The sequence below is a fragment of the Nanorana parkeri genome, unplaced genomic scaffold (genome assembly GCF_000935625.1).
Source record: "Nanorana parkeri isolate BGI_ZX_2015 unplaced genomic scaffold, ASM93562v1 scaffold415, whole genome shotgun sequence".
In the NCBI taxonomy this organism is placed as follows: domain Eukaryota; kingdom Metazoa; phylum Chordata; class Amphibia; order Anura; family Dicroglossidae; genus Nanorana; species Nanorana parkeri.
In genome coordinates, this window is record NW_017306683.1 from 1215370 (window position 1) to 1240431 (window position 25062).

General features: G+C 42.3%; 1 protein-coding gene across 1 annotated transcript; it reads right to left on the bottom strand.

Annotated features, from left to right (window-relative positions):
• Positions 1-705: 705 nt before the first annotated feature.
• Positions 706-24844, bottom strand: HSD11B1 (hydroxysteroid 11-beta dehydrogenase 1). Its single transcript, XM_018559761.1, has 6 exons — positions 24817-24844; positions 13592-13722; positions 9810-9921; positions 8458-8643; positions 5829-5972; positions 706-962 (listed from the first exon to the last, which is right to left on the bottom strand). The coding sequence occupies exons 2-6, from the start codon at positions 13718-13720 to the stop codon at positions 736-738; spliced, it is 798 nt and encodes a 265-aa protein (XP_018415263.1). The 5' UTR covers positions 13721-13722; positions 24817-24844; the 3' UTR covers positions 706-735.
• Between the last annotated feature and the right edge of the window lie 218 nt (positions 24845-25062).

Here is a 25062-nt window from a genome sequence, read left to right on the forward strand (position 1 = left end):
CATGCACCTAGCATGTGATGGCAGCTCCGCATTTCTGCTTTCCTTTAATGAAGAAGGGCTACTCTTGCACTGCAAGGGTTACCTGCTCATGTTTGTCACGGATACTCACCTGATCCCCGGAGCCAACAGCACTCTCTCCAGTCTGTCTCCTCTGCTGCATCGATGGTATGTCCCTCAGCGTCCTCATGTCCTATGCACTGTATTGGATGTGATGACATTAGGATTCCTAGACTGCAGCAGAGGGGGACAGATGCTTCACAGTCTAAGAGCTGGGCGGCTTGGAGGATAAGGTGAGTATAACTTCTTTTTTAGCCTAGAAACAAATGAGCAGTTAACCCTTGCAGTGTGGAGACTAGCCCCACTGCAAGGGTTAGAAACATTTCTGCTCAGAGTTCTTCATTAAAAACAAAAAGACTGTAGACAAAGAAAAGAGTGTTTGGGAAAGCTAGCTGGTGTTCTATATGTGCAGCATGGTACCATATTCAGTGTACCTGGATGCACTGCAATAAATCTGTATTGCTCTGCTATTTATTAAGTCTGTATTATTAAAATAAAAAATTGTTTTATTAATTTGCTTTCACTTTTTCCTGCATTAGTTATAATGCAACTATCTCTTATGAGAAAAAAACAAAACATACAGATAATTACTTTTCTCTGGTTTTAGGCCAGATTTCTTTTTAAATATTTCAAAATGTGCGCTTGCATATTTTTCTTCCTTTGCTGACACATCGGTTTTCACTCCTTCTTTTGGGTCATGGCATCCACATCGTAGTTTTTAAGCACAAGATATTCTAACAATTCTGGGGCCCAGTCTCTCAGGAGCATTGGGATTTTGGTGGCTTGGTACTGGTAATATACTTCTCTTTGACGCAGGAATCCACCTTTAATAATTTCATAAGCACATTCCTCCTTTGGAGCAGCAGGCTGCTGAATCACATGGGCAACTGTATTTAAAGCAGTATCTGCAATAAAGAATTAGAAACAGATTTTATACAGCAGTAATGGAACAGTTTATAATTTCTTCAAAGATTTTGTCCATTTTTCCTCATGCAAATGCCTGTATCCTCTGTGAAAACTCTTTGAACACTGTGCTGGCCCCCTTCAGGTTAGGCAGTGTGGGGATAGAATATCTGAACAGAGATCAGTGGCTCAGTTTAGTTATACAGTATGCATGGCAGGCTAGATCTATTACAGTGCTGCAATTGCATATCATACTTTACAGTACTATAAAAGCCTGTGCTCACCAAATAGAGATGGGATTGCTCTGAGGAAGGTAATTAATGGGTGCAGCGCCCCGCCCCACAGAGCCATGTGTCATACTCCAGAGGCAGGGAGAGCTAACATTTCACTCTCTGGAGTGGATCCTTAGCTGGGTTGTAGGATGCGAACAGTGAATTGGGCACCAGTACTTTTTTGATGCTTTATTGTGGAACAAACAAAACTGGGAGAGAGGGTATAGGGCTACTGACATCCATGGCAAAAATAGACACCAGACTCACCAATCCCTTCCAGCTTCCACAGTACAGGAATACTTTAGTTGAGCAGAGAATGACACTGTGCAATAGAACTACAGCTGGATAGAGGATGTGCTTGGGATCTTCCCTGGGAGAGACACCAGATTTGTTCCTGAGGTTCATGCCATCCTGGCCTTCTTGGCAGCTACAGCAGTCACATGGTTCCTCTGGTTCTCCTTCCCAGATAGTTCCAGACCCCACCTGGGTCCTTATCTGGCCTCCTGCAGGCTTGAGGACTACTCAGCTCCTCTAACCTTGTACATCCCACCCCCAGAGGCAGAATGCTCTGAGCACATGGCAATTCCTGAGTATTTATGCACTTCCCCAGAATGCACCACTGGCCATGAAACTCCTAGTGATTGGCTGGGGAGGCACCGCCTCAGTGTTCTCCCATTGGCTGCCCCTCTCTGTGGCAGGGTCACACCCTACTACAGGTAGATGCAGACAATAGCAGAACACCTCGGAAAGACCAAATGATCACAGACTTCAAATCACCAAGACTGATTACAGTGCCAGCAACACTAAATTTAAAGAGCCACTCCACTGAGGGTGGAAGGAGCTACATTACCACTTATATCACTGTCCACCAATGCAAGGACCCATTTTATCACTGACCACCAATGTAAGGAGACACCTTTCCACTGAGCACCTGGCAAGAGAAATCTGCTAGCATTGCTTTAAGGTGCCCGTACCTCACTGACCACAAATGTAAGGGGGAAAATCACTGCTGACTACCAATGTAAGTGGGCACCACACTGACGACATTGGCCACTAATATAAGGAATATTTCTCCACCAACTACGCCACTGACCACAAATTTAAGGGGGCGCATCACTGCTCACTACCAATGTAAGTGGGCACCACACTGACGACTTTGCACAGTTCATACCCCGGGGGCTGCCCAGCAGAGCATTATCCCAGTCACTGCTCAGCTGCAGAATGTCATTGTTCATGTAGCCAGCGATCCCTGTCCTTCATACTGCTTTTTGTCACTACTTAAGTTCATTGTGATGTTTGTCATCTGCTGTTCAGAATATCTTTCTTGAACTGAATAGTTCTAATTCATTAAAATGCTTTAAAGAGTGGAATTTACCAAGCATGTGTCAAGTTGTTATTTAAGCACTAACATCCTTGCTGTGAGATGGTAAAGCACAGCTACCCACCTACTACTACATTAAAAAAAAACACCCTCTTCAACAAAATTACCGGCCTCACCAATAAATCGGGTGAAGCCAGCTACTGATTTCATATAGATGTATAAAAGTGAATTATAGTATTGATTATACTGAAGTATTTTCTGTCTTGTGGTTATGAACGAGGAATCATTTAAGCCCATTAACAGATGACTCCCTGTACTCTTTCTGCTCAAAACCACATGTCCACATCTATTCTGGGTTACAGGAAGCCTGTCAAAGGAGAAACATGAAGGCTAGCATTGCTGACCTTTCCTTATTAAATTATTAGTTGCCTGTGTAACATGCTGACCCTCTTTCTTTAATACATGAAGTCACTATGCTGGAAGGAGTATCTGTATCTGCATAATGTATAGAGTCTTTGACAGTATTGAAGCCAGAAGGTCAGAATAACAGTAAGATAACTAACATTATTAGTTTTACACTGAAGTGACGTGCCCATGACCTTTCAATGACAGACCAAACCCCGAACTGACAGTCCCCTGTCTGTACCATATTTATCATTCCATCTATTTTCTAAAATGTGAATGCCAAAGGACAACAGCTTTAGCCTGACCTGCATACACTGTAGTGGAGAATTACAACTCCCACCATGATCCCTATACATTTTATGGTCGATATACATCACTGGTTTATTTGTGTACTTCCTCTTGACATCACCAGAGATTAAATTCTGTTAATATTTCTAATCTCTTCTTTGCCCAGAATGGGCTTGTTCTTGTTGGAATGGTGTAAAAGATGCAGCAGATAAACCACGTTATCTGTCAAACATCAAGTTCATTTAGTAGGTCACACATTTTCATCTAATGGTCCTTGTTCTCCTTTTTCACTAAAAATAGACTTCTTGTGTATGAGTACTTTTATTTACCAACATCACATGTGCACCGCAATATACAGTTTTCCCATTTTCTGGGCCCTAATACAAAAGCATGAAATGCATGTTGCTCATAGCAGTCAACCTCTCCATTTAATTTTTTTTTGTTTACCTGACCTGATATTGATAAAGACAGTAGAGAGATTTCCTCTCTCTTCCAGTCCCAGTGACACTCTGTCAAACCCCGAAATACAGGGTGGCAGGAAAGTAGGAAATAGTAAGAAGCATGGCGGCTTTTATTGCTGTAGAAGCAAGGTGTGGTGTGCTGGTTCTCTTATAGCAGCAAGTATGTTGAGTCAGGTCTTAAGTAGTGTGCAGGGAATGATTACCCCACGCACATTATTGCACACTTTACTGCAATACTTTAAAAAAAACAATAGATTAATTGGTGCAATGCAGTGCCATTCATTCTGAACATTGTGAGGGATTAACCATTCCTCACATTATACACCTCCCTTCTAGTTTCCTCTTGGAGTTTCTTATTCCTGATCTTGAATACCAAAATGATCCTGGATGTCTTTCCTTGACTATCCTGGAATTCAGGCATTTACTATATCTGCGAACTCTTAGCCATCAAGCCATTGCTGTGTTGATTCTAGTAAAATTCAACATCTGTAGATTTTCCCACTTCACATTTGGACTGCTGTTGAACATCCCACGTGTCATAAACTATTTTAAAACCCTGTGTCCCTCAATGGATAATAAAGAAAATAAGGTTTTTGTGCTTCTTTAACTTGGAGTCCATTTAAGCACACTAGTTCCATCCCTCTATGTTTTTGGATTTATGTACTGCTGGTTCACAAAACTTAAGCATGAAAGATGGAAATGGGGTTATACGGAGGGCTGGCTTAACATCTTGTTTTTTTTTATTTTGTCAAATCTCCTATCCATATGCCACTTGTCATAGACTATTTTATAATCCCATGTCTCCTAATAGATTCCAAGAAAAACATTTTATTTTTTATTTTCTTGTAAAGGCTGGTAGATGTTCTAATCATTCTAACCACTCTTTTAGTTATTCTAATCACTATATCCAAAACTAAACATATTTATGACTGAAGTTAGGGTTTAGAAACATATTTAAAGTGACATTAAACCCTCAGATTTTTTAACATAAAACAATACTGTAATGTGTGCCTTACTGTAATCCATGGTTGTTTCCCTTCTCTTTGCTGCTCTTCCTTTTAAATCTGTATCTGTTCTCATGCTGGGCAGAACTTCTGTTTTGCAGCAGACTGCCTTGTCTCTGAAATGGATACATGGTTTGCAACCTGAGCCAGCACTACAGGAAGAGGCACTCAGCTGCAAAGGGAAGTTCTCCCTCAGCATGAGAAGACATGAGGATTTAAAAGGAAGAGCAGCAAAGAGAAGGGAAACTACCATGGATTACAGTAAGGCACACATTACAGTATTGGTTTATGTTAAAACATCTGAGGGTTTAATGTCACTTTAAGCTTTGCTCAATGCATATATATAAATTCATAAAATAAATATCTTAATGCATTTATCATGTACTATAGAAAAAGGGCTCCTCTTGAATAGGGATGAGCCGAACACCCCCCTGTTCGGTTCGTATTTCGAACATTCGAATGGCCGAAATGTTCGAATACGAAATCGAACTCAATGCAAGTGTATGGGGGTCGAATGTTCGACCACCATACAGTTGCCGGTACATGTAATAAATACAGTGTACTGGCCCCCTTACCTCCGCTGCTGTCCCGGCCTCCAGTCCCCTGGTCCGTCCACTCACTGTCCCGGCCTTCGGTCTCCTGGTCCGTCTGCTCGCTGTCCCGGCGGTCCGTCGGCTTTTCTCCTTCAGTCCGGCCGCGGCTCCTCTGCCCCGCCCCCCTGCCTCCACTTCGTCTGGAGGCTGGGAGCCATACCTTCAGGCCCCTCCTCCGCTGAGCCCTGATTGGGCAAAGTCTTGCACCTGACCTGTGGAGCTTCAGTGGGCATTTTGTATTATGGAATGTACGCGGTCAAACAGACCGCGAACATCCCATAAAGTTTGGCGCTCGTCGAGCACTCGAACTGCCGATGCTCGATTCGAACTCATGTTCGAATCGAACACTCGGCCCATCCCTACTCTTGAATACTTGGTTATGGTTTTAAAACATTTTAAGAGAAATGCAGCACATAATATGAAAGTATTAGCGGAGGTGTAACTAGAAAAACAGTGTGGACAAATCTCACAGACAAATGCAAAGAATATACAGTATGGTTCCAATAAAGAAGCACAATCTTTACCTGTGTCAATATAGCTGAGAACACACAATGTTATGGAGACGTTAACTTTCTGGTGGTAGAACTCCATTCTCAGTGAGCTGAAGAAGCCATCAAGAGCAAACTTGGTGGTGGAATAAGGCACAGTCAGAGGTAAACCAACTTTACCTGTAGGCACAAAACATGAAGCAGTTATTTGTAGTGAGGATTCTCATGATGAGTAAGTGCACCCAAAACAGATTTCTCTGCTTGAAGACCACTGGGTGAAGTGAGTCATGGTTCAGATTCCCATTGGGTCTTTACTGCTGTCTGGGATCTTTTTGTAGCCCAAGCATAGCAATAATGGGTCATACTTGCTTTTACAGATGAGTTTTTGCCATATGGTCATGTGAAAAAAAAAAGCTAGTAGCGCAACTAAAACAGTAAAAAAAAATCTACCTGCAATTCCAAACAGTCGAAGCCTGGCATGGCATTGGATCCTTGATCCTGTAGTGAGTAATGTCAAAGATGCCAAGGCAACAGGACTAGAACTATGGTCCTTTTGCTGGCTGCAATGTACAGTATTCTCTTCTTTCAACTGTAGCTTGTTCTAGCTGCCTCAGTTTCGTTTTGGGCACCTTACTTCTAAGAGAAAGCTGGTATACTTTGTAACATTATCTGTATTCCATCAAATTCTTTCTGAACTCCTGAGAACTGCCACTGTCTTCTAGTTTTTTCTAGTTTTGCATGTCTTTTTCCTAAACTTGTTTAGCCATTTTTGTATTTTGTGATTTGCTTTAGACTTCTTGCCATAATTCCTGTGTTGTTTTTGCACTGTGTTCCTAGTCCCTTATGCTTCTTTGCCTTCACCACAGTGTCTGTTAGTGCCTTGTTCCCCTGATTTCAATGTGTTTCTATCAGGGACGTGCGCTCAGGAGAGGCAGGTGAGGCAGAGGGGGTGATTTACTAACCTAAACACACGCACGCACCAGGTGCGTGTGATTTTTACACAGCAAAGCGTATTTATCAACCAAAAAGTCTCTATAAGCATGTTTCCACTAATGCCATATATGTAAAAATCATGCACATGATGCATATATAATGCTGCTTCACAGTTTAGACAAAAATGGTTAGCTCATGCATTTACATTCCTGCATTCATCAATGCAAGCAACACAACATAGAGCTAATTTACACAACATCACCTTGCAATTCAGGGCAGGGCTTTGCACAACACACCTGCTGGGTGTGTACACACTACAAAGGTGTTTAGATTCCACCCATAGATCATGCTGGGAGGGAACACACTACAGAGGTGTATACATGTTCGTGGTGTGTTTATAAGGTTAGTAAATCAACCCCAGAGCCTCACCTAGTATTATGTAGGAAAAAGCTGCCAGCTTCAAGTCTGAAGCTGACAGCTTTTTCTCCATTCAGAGCGGCTTGTGGCAGGTTACACAGCAGGGGAAGCCTCCCCGCTGTGTAACCTGTCATAGACGGAGTGCTGCCTGTTAGTTACAGGCGTCGCTGCATCCGACTTTTGACAGGTAGTTAGGTTACACAGCAGCGTGCTTCCCCACTGCTTGTGTAACCTAACTTAGTGAGGCAAGAGCTGTCACAGCCCCTACTCTCTGTTAGAGGCATGAGCTCTGTGGATGGCTTGGACCAATGGCAAAGCGCTATTTTTTGGCTTTAGTTCTCTTGGGTCATAGGAGTATTACTAATGTTACGAATATATATAATTGGGGAGGAAAGGTTTAGAAGTGCATGCAATTAAACTAATGTTTCATGGTGGGTCCCCTGTTTAAATGATTTAGACAGAAAACGATACCCCAAGTGTAGGGGATCCCACCATTCATTCAATTATGCAACAATATGAATAACATTATTAACTAATTTTTAAAAAGTATAAATTGCATATATCAAAAAACAGACAAACATTTAAACAAATACATCAAACGGCACTCAGCTATTAATGATAATTCATTTCAAACGACAGAGTAAGTAGTACACCCCTATATTAGATTAATTCTCTGTGGAAAAAGAAAAAAGGATCATGTCGGGCTAGAGAGTTAACGATCAAACAGATGGATGGCCAAAGTGTATCTTTAGGAGATTTGAAAAAGAGTTCCTTCTTAATACAGAAAATATCAAGTCCCATAAGTTTTTCAAAAATGGAAAAGAATATAATAATCAGAGTGCAGTCCAATGGACGCTGGAGGAACAGAGGCGAGGGGGGAATCCTTGTGGAGATGGGTGACTGACAGTCATGGTCCTCCTCTCATCGTTGACAAGACCATAAGCTGAGCAATCAGCGGTTTGTGATCGCTCAGATCTCAATCTATAGAGCCGACGTGTGACAGCTGCAGTGTCACACGCCAAATAAAGTATTGGGTAGACTACATTTTACTCTCCCAATACTTCTCCTTTAAGCATTGTTTAATGCATAAATAAATCAATACAGTAGGGACTCTTTTATAAATGTCTTAATACATTAATTATATACTATTGAAAAAAGGCTCCTCTTGAATAATTCAGTGTGCAGTTGCAATGTACAGACTTCTGCATAATAGAAATCTGCATGTATTTTCTGTGACTGATAGCCCCATCCTGTCTATTGCAATTTCGTAAAACATTCCAAATATTCTCAATGTATATGTTCATTAGGCACTGACCAGCAAGGGAGGAGACCACCACAATATTGCCACCACTTGCTTTTAGCATCGGAAGAGCTTCCACTGTCATAGTCGCATAACTTAGAAAGTTAATTTCCAGGAGTGTTCTTATATGATCCACATCACCATCAAAGAAACCAAAGTATGTGAAACCAATGTGGTTCAAAATGAGCATGTCCAGGCCACCTATTCGCAAAGAAAAAACAGTTAATGAGAATAAGACTTGAAGTAATTGTTACTGGTATTAAAGGAGATCTATGAAGAGTTACAGTTCACAGGAATCAGTAGGAAAGAAATCAATATGATTAAATCAAATTATTATTTTGAGAAAAAAACTCAATCTGTGAATACTTTTTGTAAACTTTACACAATTAAGTAGGATAAGGTTGGCATAAGATATTAAAATATGAGTAATATTCCTATATTTTGGACAAATACGTCTCCTCCAAGAATGTTGCTTTTTTAAGCCCCCCCCCCTGATGTCACGGCCGGCTCTGCCCAGTTGTTATTGTTTACCCATTTGTAATGTTTGTCATTACAAATGGGTGGGGCAAACCATGAGATCATGGCTGGCTCTGCCCAGCAGTCATTTGCATGGAAATTGGTCGGCTTCAGCAATGGCAAAGCATTGTGTTGTATTGCGCTATCACATAGTGCTCTTATGAAGCACAAGCCCAAGATTCACTAACAGTTGCTAACAGCCACTTGTTCCAATGCTTTGGATCCTGACAGAGCCTTTGAAACCCAGCGTCATTTTAGAACCCTGAATCAAGGTTTGAGCACAGCAGACCACATGAGTACTGTTGTTTGTCAATTCCTGTGTTTGTCAGGGGAAATCTTTCCAATAGAATTTCCTACTCATACCTATAATATCCAAACAAAAAAGTTTTGATTGCAGCTGGACTAAACAAAATATTACAAAAAAAATGTAGTTCCCATTTAAGGCTAAGTTCACTTTTTGGACCATGTTTCATTTTACACCTATATATTCATGGTATAACATGATACATAATCACATATTTGATAACTATAAAGACATTTCAAATCTGTGGGTGGTCTCATCACTATCGACAGAATCCCCTATCCGCTGGTGCTATCCCCTGACAGAACTTAATCATTAGATCGACTTTTGTTGCAGGGACATGCTGGAAAATCATTGGCCGAATGGTGGCTGGCGCTGCTGTTAGAATACAATGTACACTGTTAGTGCGGATGGACGAACCTGTCATATTTTTTTTTTTGTTCAACCTGTGAGGCTGAACCAAAAAAATATGACTGTATGTACCCAACTTAAGCTGTTGAGTGCCAGTGTAAGCATGAACATTCTAAGGAAGGAATTATTAGACTCTTACCAAATAAACGTTCTGCTTCATGTACTACTTGTTTGGCAAAAGTCATGTTGTCCATGCTTCCATGGATATAATAAGCAGATGCTGACCCAAGCTTTGTACACTTTTCTACAACCTAGGGGAAAAAAAATGATAAAATGCGGTATAGGTCACCTGGATGCGACTGATAAATTCATAGTTGAACAAAGCTGTTGTTCAAGTTTAGCAGCCAAAACAGATTTCAGTTTGCTGTAAATAAATTGGGTTACTGCACTTTGCAAATAAACCTGAACATTTTTTATCCGCCAAAATGTTCAAAGTTTAGAAATACATACTACCAGAATCTATCCTAAACAGCCATATTAATGCATGTATCACTTCTGGAGAAGCTGCAACTTAAATAGCTTACTAACTTTCTGTTTACCAGAAGAAAAAAACAATCCAGAAGTAAATGCATTATGTATTTAAAGGAGAACTATGAGGTGAGTGCTTTTCACTCACCTCATAGTTCTAGCCGACCTGTGACAATGAGACTGTCACAGGTCAGCTCAGTAGATCGGGAGGTGAGCGAACACATACCGGCGTTCGCTCACCTCTCGATCCCATCACAGCTCTCTGCCGTGACAGGGGAGGGGATGGATTCCCCCCTCCCCGCTCCGATCCGCCAGCGCTGACTGGCGGATCGGACGGGGTAGGGGGAGGGTACAGCTGGCTCTGCCTCTAGATAGGCAGAACCAGCTGTCAGTCACGCAGGTGGGCGGATCCCGGCATAATTGTCGGGATCCGCTTCAGCTGCGGCGTCTCAGTATACCGCGAGCAGTAGCTTGCGGTATACTGTGGCATCTCAGTATACCGCGAGCTGCAGCTCACGATATACTGAGCTTAGGGTGACGGGAGGACGCTAGTTTGTGTCCTCCCGTTACCCTAAGGAGAACTATGGGGAAAAAGCCTTAACACCATAGTTCTCCTTTAATGTCCATATCCATAGCTTAGCCTTTTTTATAGGGGTGTAATAAATTACGGTATATATTATTACATATATTAGAATACAGATGTTCCTCACTTACCGACTTACCTGTTTTGGGACCACTCGCACTTACGACGGAGCGCCGATCGACCTCCGACCTTGTGCGTCAGCGTCAGTGCGCCGTGTCGCCGGCGGAAGTGGTGTCCTCCGATCTTCATTGCGGGTCCTGGTAAGTATTTTCATTGCCCGATGTACAGTACACTGTTCGTTACTGTACATCGGCAACGCTATACAGTACTGTACTAATGCAGTACAGTACTGTATAGAGTTCCTCACTTAACGACCAATCCGTTAAACGACCTGGTCGTAGGAACGGAACTCGGTCGTTAAGTGAGGAATACCTGTATATCATTACATATATTATATCCCCAACTGGATGTTTTTTTGTGGTATAAACTCTCTTGCTGCCTTTTTGTGATAATGCGAGCTGCCTTGCTGTTATCATAGTATTAAAGCAGATCTCCAGGATTTTCAAAAGTTAACCCCTGCAGTGGAGCTATACTCATACTGCAAGGGTTAACGTCTCATTTTGGTGTAGAAAATGGAAGATCACTCACCCTTCCGTTCTGTCTGTGGAATGTCCCTCAGCGTCCTCACATCTAATGCAAGTAAATGGATCTTGCATAGAAGTGATGGTGTCAGCGGGGATAGACTGCCAGAGCCCATGGGCCCATGGTAGAAGACGCTGCGGAGACTCGTCTAGCAGTAAGGTGAAACCGAGGATCAGGTAAGTATATTTTCTTTATTTCTGCCACTAGACCAAAACAAGCAGTTAAACCCTGCAGTGTGGGGTAGCCCCACTGCAAGGGTTAACTTTTGAAAATCCTGGAGCTCCACTATAAAGATGATCTCTGGGCATAATATTTCTTAACTCTTGCAGTGGGGCTATCCCTGCACTGCAAGGTTAAGTGCCCGTTTTTTTCTAGGGACAAAAATAACAAAGATATACTTTCCTAAGCCACTGCTGTACTCTGCCACCTGTCTCTTCAGCGTCCTCAGGTTCTTTACACTGTATTGGATGTGATGACTCACAGAACCTTACACTGCTGGAGTGGAGGGAGAGAGAGAGACTGCAGGGACCGGTCTAACAACCAGCTGGCTGTGAGATTCAGTATATTCTTTTTTAAATATTGTCTTCCCTAGACAAAAACGAGCACTTAACCCTTGCAGTGTGGGGGTAGCCCCACTGCAAGGGTTAAGAATAATATTATCTTCTTTAAATTCTGTCTGATGCACTATCGTTGAACAAGTATACAGCGTAGAAAACTCCCTTACCTGCAAAATTGTTCCAGGTCGGTGACTCAGGATGCGTTTGCTAATTGGTTTCTTCATTTTTCTTATGGTGGGTTCTAATTGATAATTGTGTTTTCTGTAAAAGTGTTACTCTGTGTGTAGGTCATACAAGTGTACGTAAAGCTGAACTGCAGGCAAACAGCTAATAACAGATACATATATCAGAGCTGTTTTACTTGCCAAAGGTTTTGTATGTCTGTCCATCCATTCCTGATATTTACCCAACCCTACTACACAGCACGCACTGCCTGGCAGGGCAGGTGACCTACTTAAAGGAGAACTATGGGGTGAGTGAATGACACTCATCCTCATAGTTAGAGCCGGCGTGTGACATTGAAATTGTCACATGTCACTCTTTTGATCGGGAAGTGATTGAAAACATGCCGCCAATCCGCTGACTTTCCGATCATCTCCCTACAGAGAGCGGTGACTGACACGGGGATTCCCCATCTCCCCTCTCCAATCCTCCAGCGCTGACTGCAGGGGCGGACGGGAGAGCCAGCAGGGTGGATCTTGACAGAATTGTCGGGATCCGTCCTGGCTGCGGCGCTCTCGGTATATAGCGGGCAAAAGCTCGTTATATACTGAGCTTTGGGTCACGGTAGGAGGTTAGTTAACGTCCTCCCGTAACCGTAAAGAGAACTCTGGGAAACAAGGTTACCCCGTAGTTCTCATTTAAGTAACACTTACAGGCCTTGTGCCTTCCTCAGCCTCTGAATAGATAGTGAAAGAAAAAGCAGCACACTGACAAGCTAGGGTTGCCACCTGTCCAGGATTCACCCAGACAGTCCGCATTTTGAATGCTGTGTCCGGATTTCATGGCAGCAGAAACTTGGACACAAGATGTCAGGCAGACAGTGGTAACTGGCCGCCCCACTGAAAATAGTCTCAACTGTGATACTTACATATGAATGGGCGGCGCTATTTACATATGAATATGTCATGACTCAAAAAAATGTCTGCGTGTCGCTATAGTGTTTGGGTTTCTCTTGAAGAAAAGGTGGCAACCCTATGACAAACACATCTCTCTGTCACTCTGTTCTTGCCTCCAATCAGCCACATGTTTCTTGTTAGCACATGAGCACTGCAGCACAACTGATTGATTCCTTGGGCTACTTCTCCTTCTTCCAGTCTTGGCTTTCCAGTACAAGGACTGCAATTGGCTTACACCAAGCAGAATTCATGTACCTATCTCACTTGCATTGAAAAAAAAATCAATTTAAGACTATATTAATGAATACAGGACTGAATTAACTGGTGGTTTTTATATCTGGCTAGAGTTCAGCTTCATTGGAACAATAAAACCTATTCTGGGCTTTTTGGCTGTGTCTCCTATGCCGAGGACGTGAAGGAGTTAAAGCAGGCTCATTGTTGCAGCCCTGTAAAATGAATGCTGTGTCTGACCTCTTGTCATAAGATCATTTTTTATTCAGTGCCCTCTCAATGTATTGCTAGAAAAGAGAGTAGAACTGCAGAAAGTTCTTACCTTTTTGAGTTTCTCTTCAGTGCGAGCGGTTATCAATATGTGGGATCCCATCTTTGCCAGGTGATATGCCATCTGCTCTCCAATGCCAGAGCTCGCTCCAGTAATGATTACTCTCTTGCCCTTTAACATAGCTAAGTCAAATAACAGAATATTTACATTATTTTATCTGAGCAGAACATCTTAATAAACACTTTTATACATTTAAAAGGAAGAGATATATCACTTCCAGAAAGATGTTACACCCCAAAATGAAGTAAGAAGAATGGCAATGAGCTTACCATGGCATGTAAATAAACTCATGCAAAACATAGTACATATTAGAGCTAGTATACAGTGATCAGTTAAAGCAGAGCTCCGGGGAAAATTATGAATAACCCTTGCAGTGGGGCTACCCCCGCACTGTAAGGGCTAACTGCTGGTTTTGGTCTAGGGAGGAAAATAATTCCCAGTTGGCTATGACAGTGCTCCCTCCAACCTGTAACGTCGGTACGTACCTTGGTGTTCTTACGTCCTATATACTTTGTATTGGACATAATGACTCACAGGACCTTAAACTGTTTGTTTTTTTCCTCCCTAGACCAAAATGAGCACTTAACCCTTGCAGTACGGCGAAGCCCCACTGTGAGGGTTGATCATTTTCCCTGGAGTTCTTCTTTAATGTAAACCTGAAGATTTTTTTCAAGTTTGGATAGAGTAAAAGAGGGTTTTGTCAGCTTTTTTTTTTTTTACATCTGGGTTGCATTTGTGAGATTTTCCTTGACTTCCTGTCTGATTGCTACAAAAGGAAGTGAAAGGAAATCCTTACAAAGAGAGGAAAACTCTGGTGGTCAGCAGGGCCACTAGTATCCCAACTGGAAGGTCTCCCATCTATTCCAACCCAAAATTTGGGATTTTCTTTTACTTTCAGTGATAACATTCACCAGGACAAATAGAGAGGGTGAATCTCCCTGACAGGGACACAGACAGCAATAAAAACCTGAAAGATGTTCTAATCCCTCTCCACTATATTTAACACTGGAAAAAGTATTGTCTTCAGTAACGCTTTAACTTGCATCACTTTTCAGGAAAATAATGTTATTTATCTGTATTGGCGCTTCATTGTCAGGAATATGTTCTATACAGGTATGACTTTATTGCCATCTTGTGGTTATATATACTTCTTACATTATCATTTTGTTTTCAATAAGTTTTATTAAATTTTTGTTTTTTAAACCAAAGAATAGAATACTGTACAGGGCATATCACAGCCAACAGTACATTCTAGAAATTACAGCAGTATAATGAGCACAAAGAGAACAAAGAATGTAAAATATGGCAAAACATTCAGTCTCAAGATATGCATATCTAGGTAAAGGATCTGGGTGATACAGGGTAGTCAGTTGAGTCTAAACAAGCGTGCCTATTTCCCTGGACATCTCGTCTGTTAGATGCAATGTGCATCATCCTAAAACTTCCATCAGAAGGAAACAGGGAGCGAGGGAAAAAATATAAAGAAGAAAAGGAACAACCAGACAGAGAGGAAAGGAAAAGGAAGGCAGAAAAAGCCTTCATTCCCGACCGAAGGCTCTACCCCACCCAACTGGGAATGCCACACCTGAAGGTTTCTCTAAGAGAAAGTTTCATCCTCTGGGCAGTCATGCAGTGGATTTGAGAGACAAATACTGAGGGGTGGTGGGGGTATGCAGAAAATGCAATACACCGCCCAGCGCCAGGAAGACCAATTATAAGCCAGAACCCTTTACTGCGTATCCAGTAGAGTCTGCCCTGTTCCAGTCAGGGAGTCCAGAAGGCTGTATAGAAAAAAAAAACTGACACCTTTCCTGAAACAGGTAAAACCTTGTTATTTAATAAAAGAGTAAACAAAAATATACTGACAAAATAGGCAGCATATAAAAGCATCAAAATGGACTGACAGTCCTTAATTGAATAGTTGCTGTGGATGTGACAGATTGAGAGATCAAGGAGACACTCAGGAGACTCTGTTCTCCTCACAGAGTTCCACTGCTAATGCTTAAGCTATGAGGAAGGGGTTGGGTCCCCGAAAGCGTGCTAAGCACAAACTAGCGTCCTCCCATCACCGTAGGCTCAGTATACCGCGAGCTACAGCTCGCGGTATAATGAGACGCCGCAGCGGATCCCGACATCGATGTCGAGATCCGCCCAGCTGCGTGAGTGAAAGCTGGCCCTGCCTATCTAGAGGAAGAGCCAGCTGTACCCGCCTCCTCCCCTGTCCGTTCCGCCAGTCAGCGCTGGTGGATCAGAGCGGGGAGGGGGGAATCCAGCCCCTCCCCTGTCACGGCAGAGAGCTGTGACAGGATCAAGAGGTGAGTGAACGCCGGTATGTGTTCGCTCACCTCCCGATCTACTGAGCCGACCTGTGACAGTCCCATTGTCACAGGTCGGCTAGAACTATGAGGTGAGTGAAAAGCACTCAACTCATAGTTCTCCTTTAAGTGAGCCAGGTGGCTGTTATCAAGAAACTTCTGGTTCTGAAAAAAAAGTTTGTGGTGAGTGGTCCGTCTATAGGCCAATACTGCTGGAATTCAGGAGTTTATTCCCTGGAGGAAAGTCTGGGTTGTGTAACAACGGTGTCAAGAGGCTATCCAGTGTGGTGATAGCTTGCTGTCTGCATAGGGTTGAGAACTCATGTAATGTCGCAGATATCAATGGGTGAGGGAGATTGGTATCAGGTCTGTGTGTATCTGAAAGCCAAACCACTGATGAAAGGGCAACATGAAGCCATCCTTGTTCTATATCTACCCAGGCCTTAGATGTCTGGTGAGTATGCCAATGGAGAACCCTAGCTAGATGGGGGGCTAGGTAGTATTTGTGTGCATCCGAAACGGGTAATCCCCCTCTAGATTTTGGGCATTGTTGTAAAGCCCATGATAGGCGTGGGTGTTTATCGTTCCAAACAAATTTAGAGAAATCGGTTTGCAAGCTCCGGAAGTATGATTTCTGGAGAGTAATGGGGATTGTTTGAAAGAGGTATAAAAGTCGAGGGAGAACATTCATTTTCAATAAAGCAATCCGGCCAAACCATGTAAAAGTAAGAGTGCGCCACTTTTGTAGATCAGACTTAAGTTTTGATTGTAATGAGAGGAAGTTAAGCGCAAATAGGGTTGATAGGTTAGTTGGGAGATGTATTCCCAGGTATTTGATAGAGGAAGCTCTCCATTGGAATGGGTACTTTCTCTGCAGTGGGTCAGCAATTGGAGCAGGGTACAGAAATATTCAGTGCTGCCGATTTACTATAGTTAATCTTGAGATGTGAAAGAGTTCCGTAGGTCATAAACAAGGTCATTAACCTAGGGAGCGCGGATGTGGGATCAGCAAGAAATAAGAGTAGATCATTAGCAAAGCGACAACTTTATGTTCCACTTATATTCCACGTAATATTCCTCTTATGAGAGGGTAATTTAGGACCATTCTAATAAATGGTTCCATCATCAGAATAAAAAGGGTCGGGGACAAGGGACAGCCTTGGCGTGTGCCATTCAACACTGGAAAACTAGAGGACAAGTAGCCTGTTGTTTTAACTTTCGCTGTAGGTCTAGAGTATATTGCTATGGATCCAGTCCAACATCTGCAGTCTCAGGCCAATGTCATAGTACTGCAAACATGAATTCTCATGAGACCCAGTCGAATGCCTTCTCCGCATCAGTGGACAGCAAAATGGTTTGAATACCTTTAGTCTGGGCCCAGTGGATCAAATTATTAGCTTTGATAGTATTATCTTTCGCCTCACGACCAACAACAAAGCCCACCTGTGAGGTACCAATCAATGTGGGGATATGCAGGAGAAGGCGATTCGACGAGGCTTTGGCAAACAATTTGACATCCACATTCAAGAGGGAAATAGGCCTGTAACCCGAGCATAGGTGAAGGTCTTTACCTCCTTTAGGGATGAACGAAATTTGGGCATCCAGGGTTTGCCTTGGCAGATCACTTGTATGGCCTACTGAGTTATAGGCATTTAAAAAATGGGATGCTAAAAGATCCCTTAAAGTCCTGTAATAGTGCGTGGTGAGGCTATCTGTGCCTGGACTTTTACCAGGTTTGCATTGAGAGATAGCAAGCTGTAATTCTGTAATTCCTCTGTCGAGATAAGGTTTTCTAAGGATTGGGCAACATCTGCAGGTAGTGCAGGCATGTGAGATGCGGAGAGAAAGGACTGGATGCATTCCAGGGCTGGCCTTGAGGATGGTGCGGTCAGAGAGTTCTGGTTATATAGAGTGAGGTAATATTCTCTGAAACATTCGGCGATATCAGGGGGAGAAATAACCATGGAGCCATTACTGTGTGCTATATGCTCAATGTTGGAAGAACGCAAATGAGATGTCACAGCTTTAGCTAAAAGTTTGCCACATTTATTCCCTCCATCATAAAACAGGCCAGTACACAGAGTATAAGCTCTGCTGATCTTGTATCCCAAGCGTGCATTCAGTTCCCGTCTGGTATCGGTCAAGGCCATAAGTGTCTATTGAGCCAAAGTTTCCCTATGGGATTATTCAAGTTTGGTAATATGATCTATAAGGTCCTCAACAGACGCCTGTCTGTTTCTTAGCTTGAGCAGGGTAGTCCATAAATTGGCTACTTTTGTTGCCCATGGTCCCTGTGTGTTGTGAAGTAGCCACCACTCCAAGCTCACTCCCATGATGGACTACGATCACAATACAAAGTAGTAAAATAAATGTGAGAATGTAGTCCATCACTGGAGCAAGCTTGGTGCGGTGGCTACTTTACAACACACACAGGGACCATGGGGAAAGAATGGGTCGCTCTCTGGAGCTCAGTGAATTCAAGCGTGGTACTGTGATAGGTTGCCACCTGTGCAATAAGTCCATCCGTGAAATTTTCTTGCTACTAAATATTCCACGGTCAACTGTTAAAGGCATTATAACAAAGCAGAAGCAACTGGGAACAACAGCAACTCAGGCACGAAGTGGTAGGCCACATAAAATGACAGGGAGTGGTCAGCGCATGCTGAAGCGCACAGTACGCAGAAGTCACCAACTGTCTGCAGAGTCAATAGCTACAGACCTCCAAACTTCGTGTGGCCTTCAGATTGGCACAACAACAGTGCATAGAGAGCTTCATGGAATGGGTTTCCATGGCCGAGCAGCTGCATCCGAGGCTTACATCACCAAGTGCAATGCAAAGCGTCGGATGCAGCGATGTAAAGCACGCTGCCACTGGACTCTAGAGAAGTGGAGATGTGTCCTCTGGAGTGACGAATCACGCTTTTCTGTCTGGCGATCAGATGGACGTGTCTGGCTTTGACAGTTGCCAGAAAAACGGTACTTGCCTGACTGCATTGTGCCAAGTGTAATGTTTGCTGGAGGGGGGATTATGGTGTGGGGTTCTTTTTCAGGGGTTGGGCTTCCTTAGTTCCAGTGAAGGGAACTCTTAAGGCATCAGCATACCAAGGCATTTTGGACAATTTCATGTTCCCAACTTTGTGGAAAATGTCCTGTTCCAACATGACTGCGCACCAGTGCACAAAGCAAGGTCCATAAAGACATGGATGAGCGAGTTTGGGGTGGAGGAACTTGACTGGCCTGCCACAGAGTCCTGACCTGAACCTGATAGAACAGATTTGGGATGAATTAGAGCAGAGCCTGCGAGCCAGGCCTTCTCGTCCAACATCAGTACCTGACCTCACAAATGCGCGTCTAGAAGAATGGTCAAACATTCCCATAGACACACTCCTAAATCTTGTGGGCAGCCTTCCCAGAAGGGCAGAAGCTGTTATAACTGCAAAGGGTGGGCCAACTCAATATTGAACCCTGTGGACTCAGACTGGGGTGCCATAAACTTTCATGTGCATGTAAAGGCAGGCGTCCCAATACTTTTGGCAATATAGTGTATCTGTTGCACAGCTCAATCCTTTGTACCTTTATATATGCTGCTATCAGCCACAAGGAGAAGACAGTAGAAGCTCAAGGATGAATGAACTGCCATTACACAAGGATTACACTCTATTAAAATCACTGCTAATTTGGAAAAACAAGGAAAAATTAAGGTAGAAAGAGGAAGAGACAAAGCAATAGCACTACAAAATGTACTAAAAAGGCAGCTATTGGTGGGCCAATGCAATCCCATGAAAAGCACTGCATTTGAAATTCTGCTTTCTTTTTGCATTCTATGCGAAAATTTTCAGAAGCAGAAAGAATGTTTTACACAGGAGTAATTAATGTTAATCAGTAACCAGAAGACTTATCTTTAACACTTTGAACCATCATGTCATGGTTAACACAAGTGGATCAAGGGTTTTTCTGCTGTGATTAATGTCACAGTTCAAACTATTGTATACATTTTTCTTTTCACCTAAATCAGCCTTTCTTTGGCTTTAAATAAAACAAAAATCTTATTTCTTAATTAAGGTATTACAGTTAATTGAGGGATTACATGGAAGGGGAATTATCAATAAATTTAAAAAAGAAGGATGAGGACTAGGATCCAGTAAGGGCTCGTTCAAACAGAAACACAGTGCACTGCAACACACACATTTTTGATCATTAAGGGGCATTTTATTAGGTAGCCCACATTTACAGTGTGTTACTGTGCTTTATAAAAAGGAGCTTTGATGCATGTTATATCGTGCGCTCTGGTGCATAGCATTAAAATTGCTGCATAGTGATTTTACCACATTATAGTTTCTTCACCCAAATGTTCAGTTCTAAAAAATAAATATTACAATGTTATTTTGCATAAAATAAACATTTAAAGTGGAAATTGACCCACCAATCCTCCCAAAACAGTAAGGCTCAGTTCACACCTAAGCATTTTGTCACTCAAAGCTAAACGTGACAAAACATTCAAGTCAAGGAATCCCATTTGCTTGTCTTGAGCGTGTCAAAACGCTCACAACAAGGAATCCCATTCATTTCTATGGCCCAAGTTCACAGCTGAGCATTTTATCGCAAGCATTTTGTCGCTGGAAAAAGTACATGAGCTACTTTTTGGCAGATTAGAGCACTTTTTGGTCCCATAGACTTTAATGGGAAACTTTGTGAACAGGGGCCATAGAAACGAATGGGATTCCTTTTCTTGACTGTTTTGTCGTCCTCAAGACAAGCGAATGGGATTCCTTGTCTTGAGTGTTTTGTCATGCTTGCCTTGGAGCAAAAAAATGCCTAGGTGTAAACGGGGACATACTTTCAAGGCAGGACAACTGTAAAGGTTCTCTCTGCACTTTTTTCTAGCTCTCAGTTGAACTTTCAAGCCCTCCAATAGTTTCTCATGTGCAGTACCATGGCAATTGCAATCCAAGAAAATATTTTCCCAGTTCATTCTGCTTTTGTGTCAAGGTGAAAGTGTTTCTTATAGACTTCAGTACCAAGAAGATGCAAGGATTATTAGTTCAGTATGTAATTTTTACAAGGTGATTTGTAATTAAAAAAATCCCTTACAGGAATATTTCTTGCCTAACATCATCCTTAGGATACACACAGATGTAAAACAGTGGTCCAAACTTTCCCTTGCCTGAGCCAAGTTTATATGCAAATAGGGCACTCTGTAAGAGCAAGATCATACCCTAAGAGCAATCAAAACTAGTCAACACAATTAACTATCATTAATTAACAATTAACTAAAGCTGTGACATACTGTAGCTAAGTAACAGGGTTGCTGTATATATGTAAAATGTACATCTATTACCTGTACTATGTCTATGGTAAATCCACTGTTATTTGACTGATGGATTTCCTGCTAGGGTTAACAGTAAATGTTATTGTGAACAGATACATTGTATCACTATGGTAGGTAGGAGAAGTTGGCCAGTGGGTAAAGCTGTCAATGCACCTATAGATTATCTGCAGATTTTCTATATACAGATGGAAAAGGTGCAACAGATTCCTCCATCTATACTAATATGTTTGGATGGAGGGATCTCCCACTGGGCCAAGCTTCAGTTTCTTACTAGTTTGCCACGCTGGCTCTCAAAATACCTGAACAATGCCTGCATCCAATCAGAATGTTCAGGTATTTTGACAGCCAGCGGGACCGACTAGCAAGATACTGAACCTTGGCCGAGTTGGAGATTCCTCCATCCACACAGTTTAGCGTAGATGGAGGAATCTGTTGCACGTTTTCATCTGACCATAGAAAATCTGCAAATAATCTATAGGTGTATGGCCTGCTTATCCATCTATGGTGAGTGAGTACATTCTTTTACCACTAAATTGGAATATGCATACAGGTGAAGGTTCCACCTCCTTGCCCCTTTGCCAGAACCAAGGAAAGCTTACTTCCAAACTCCCAACCACAGCTTACACTTTACTGTGAGAGGATCATCAGCCTATAGATATGCCTACATTCTTCTAGCTAATGGTTTACTGGCTCCTAACCCTTTTATCTCTCTTCTCATGGGATTTAATTTTTATAGTCTCACATTCTTTTATGGTGGAAAAATGATTGGCGGATCACTCACATAAAATGCAGGGAACTTGAACTTTACTTAGCTGTGTTATCAACTCAATATGATCTGCGCCAGTCAAATCTAAGTGCAAGCTACAAGGCACTACTGATCGTGATAATCAAAATAAATAATGATAACATAATGTGCTGAGCTACTAAACAATCAAAATATAAACACATCAAAACATAAAAATCAGTGCACTAAAGTCCCACGGAAGTGAAAGTTCAAAAGTGATCCAAGGGGTTTAGATCCATATAAACGAATGAGAATGGTGAAAATGATAATAATAGTAGTAGTGATCTTCTATCCAAAATCTTGCAGACCGCACACCAGATAGATACTCCAATCCACATGTGATGTGTTTTGATGTGTTTATATTTTGATTGTTTAGTAGCTCGGCACATTATATTATCATTCGTTATCAACTACTCATTTTTTCAGCAGGGGAGCAAACAGGCTGAAATTCCCTACTGGCAATATGCCTTGCCAAAGTATGGGTCCAAAATATATGCATGTCATCCCCTTTTAGCCTCCTTGTGCACAGCAACACCACATACTATTTCTGTGCCTAAGCACTCATTGATTATATTACCCTAACTATTGCTAGATTTCTCATTACTGTATAGCAATATTGCTATTGCTAACTATACCTGCTATCTAACTATTGCTAGCAAATAGGTAGTGTATGCCCTCCCATGAGCAGCTGAATGCAGCTGAATTGATTAATCTTTCACTGAGACTTCTTACTTTTTATTCAAGTTTGCAGGATTCAAGGAATACTATGGGGTCTATTCACTAAGCTGCCGAAGGATTTAGCCGTAGCTTACAGCTTAGTGAATAGACCCGTATGTGATATATTTATTAACAGTGAATGTACAATTCACCAAACATTCACTGCAGGTGTGTCTTCTTGGTGGATGTAGTTTAAATCACAGCAATTGGTTCACCTATGGTAAATATTTGGTAAATGTCACATTCACTGCTTTATAACTATATCCCTTAGTCCTTGAAGCCTGGAGTAGATAGTCAAATGTACCAGGAATCCCCAAAAATACACATTTTATTTTATTTGGTAGTTATATCAGTTATCCCAGCAAAACTGGAGTGGTAAAAGGACATCCATTTTTTTTTTAGAACTCTATTTCCGTTAATAGAAAAAAACCCTTAAAAGAGAACTATGGGGTAAGTGTTTTTCCCCACAGTTCTCTTAAGGGACACGGGAGGCCATATACTAGCGTCCTCCCGTGACCCAAAGCTCAGTATATCGCGAGCTACAGCTCGCAGTATACTGAGACCGCAGCAGCCGGTACAGATTCCCACAATGCTGCCGAGATCCACGGAGCTGTGTCAGTGACAGCTGGCTCTGCCTATCTACAGGCAGAGCCAGCTGTGCCCTCCCCGTCCATTTCTCCAGCCAGCGCTGGAGGATCAGAGCGGGGAGGGGGGTAATCCCTGCGGGGAGAGGTGACTGACAGTCACTGCTCACTGCAGGGAGACGATCGAGAAGTGAACGAGCGACGGTATGCGTTCACTCACTTCCCAATCTATAGAGCCGACGTGTGACAGTTTAATTGGCACACGTCGGCTCGAACTATGAGGATTGATTTTCACTCACCTCATAGTTCTCCTTTAAAGAAGAATTGCAGGATTTTGAAAAGTTAACTCTTGCAGTGGGGAACCCCCGCACTGCAAGGATTAACTGCTTATTTTGGCCTATGGGTGAAAAAAGAAGAAATACTCACCTGATTCTCAGTCCTGTGGCAGTGACTGCTCACCTCTTCCACTCCACTGCGGCTATGGTATGTCCCTCGGCGTCTTCACGTCTAATAGGTTGCATTAGGGTCCTTAGATCACCGGAGCCCGGGGAGAAAAGGCTGCTGAGCCTGGTCTAGCAACCAGATGGGACTGATTTTACATAATGTTTAACCTGTTTATGTGATTTCAAAAGTAATTTTCAATCTTTTTAAATCCTGAGGTTTTAAATAAAATAATACCTGTTGATCCTTCCATGAAAGTCTTTTTTTAAGCACTCTCTGTAATAGGGTGGCAATGCTTTGCCTCTGACTTCCAATTGTGCTCCTGTGTTGTTACCCTATCCCATACCTTCCAAGGAATACTACAAGTGACTGTGACAATGCTTATTGCACAGGTATGTTCCACCTTTGCCACCATCTGGAAACTTGCTTTGAGAAATGCCACGCAGCCATCACTTTAGTACATGCATGTAGACAGGAAGTGGCTGCAAAGAGGCTTGAACAGATCAGCAGTGCTAAGATGCAAATAAAGGATAAAAATGAAAACAGTATTTTCTAAAGAAAAAAAATGAAAATTGTTTATAATTAGGGATGTTCAGATACCAAGTACCGTACTCGGTACAAGTACATGTATGGATACTTTTCCAGCTCCATGACTATACTATAGAAAAATTCAAAAGTTAGGAGGCAGCTTTAATTTTTAAGGAAATACATTTTTGTTTATTGTCATGTGACAGTTTTTCTAAAACAATACAGACTAATGATTTCAGGACAGTGGTGGAGCGCCAGAGCCAGGTCCCAGCTGCAACCGCTGCAACCCTGGTAGTTCTCATGAAAATGCCAAGTATCGGCACTGGTATCTGAACTGGTATCTGAACATCCCTATTTATAATACATTAGTCTTTACCAAACTAAATAGCATGCAGTTAGGGTTCATATGTACTTTAAAGTCAAAATAACTTTTCAAATTTGAGAACATTGCCTGCAGTCTTTCAGTAGCCACCTATAACAGAAGTAATATAAATCCAAAAGGGTTGTGAAATACTTACATGGTTCAAACACTGGTTTTCCGGGATAGAAGTAAACAGCCAGGAGTATGCCACCCAGTACTACCAGTATTTTATTGAAGAAAGCCATGATGAAAAGGAGAATGTAGACTAGACTATATGTGCACTGGAAGCACTACATTCACACAGCAGATTCTCACATCTACTACAGCAACTGATCGGAGCTGCCTCTACAGGGCTGCACCTCTGTAAAACATTTCATAGAAAGTAGGATTGGCCTTGCTGTGT

Bases quoted from the DNA above. Each gene is read 5' to 3' on its own strand.
- HSD11B1 (XM_018559761.1), bottom strand. From the start codon at position 13,720: ATGTTAAAGGGCAAGAGAGTAATCATTACTGGAGCGAGCTCTGGCATT. The intron at 8,644-9,809 runs GTAAGAGTCTAA...CTTTGCGAATAG, and splicing joins TGAAGCAGAACGTTTATTTG to GTGGCCTGGACATGCTCATT. The intron at 963-5,828 runs GTAAAGATTGTG...TCTTTATTGCAG, and splicing joins TCTCAGCTATATTGACACAG to ATACTGCTTTAAATACAGTT.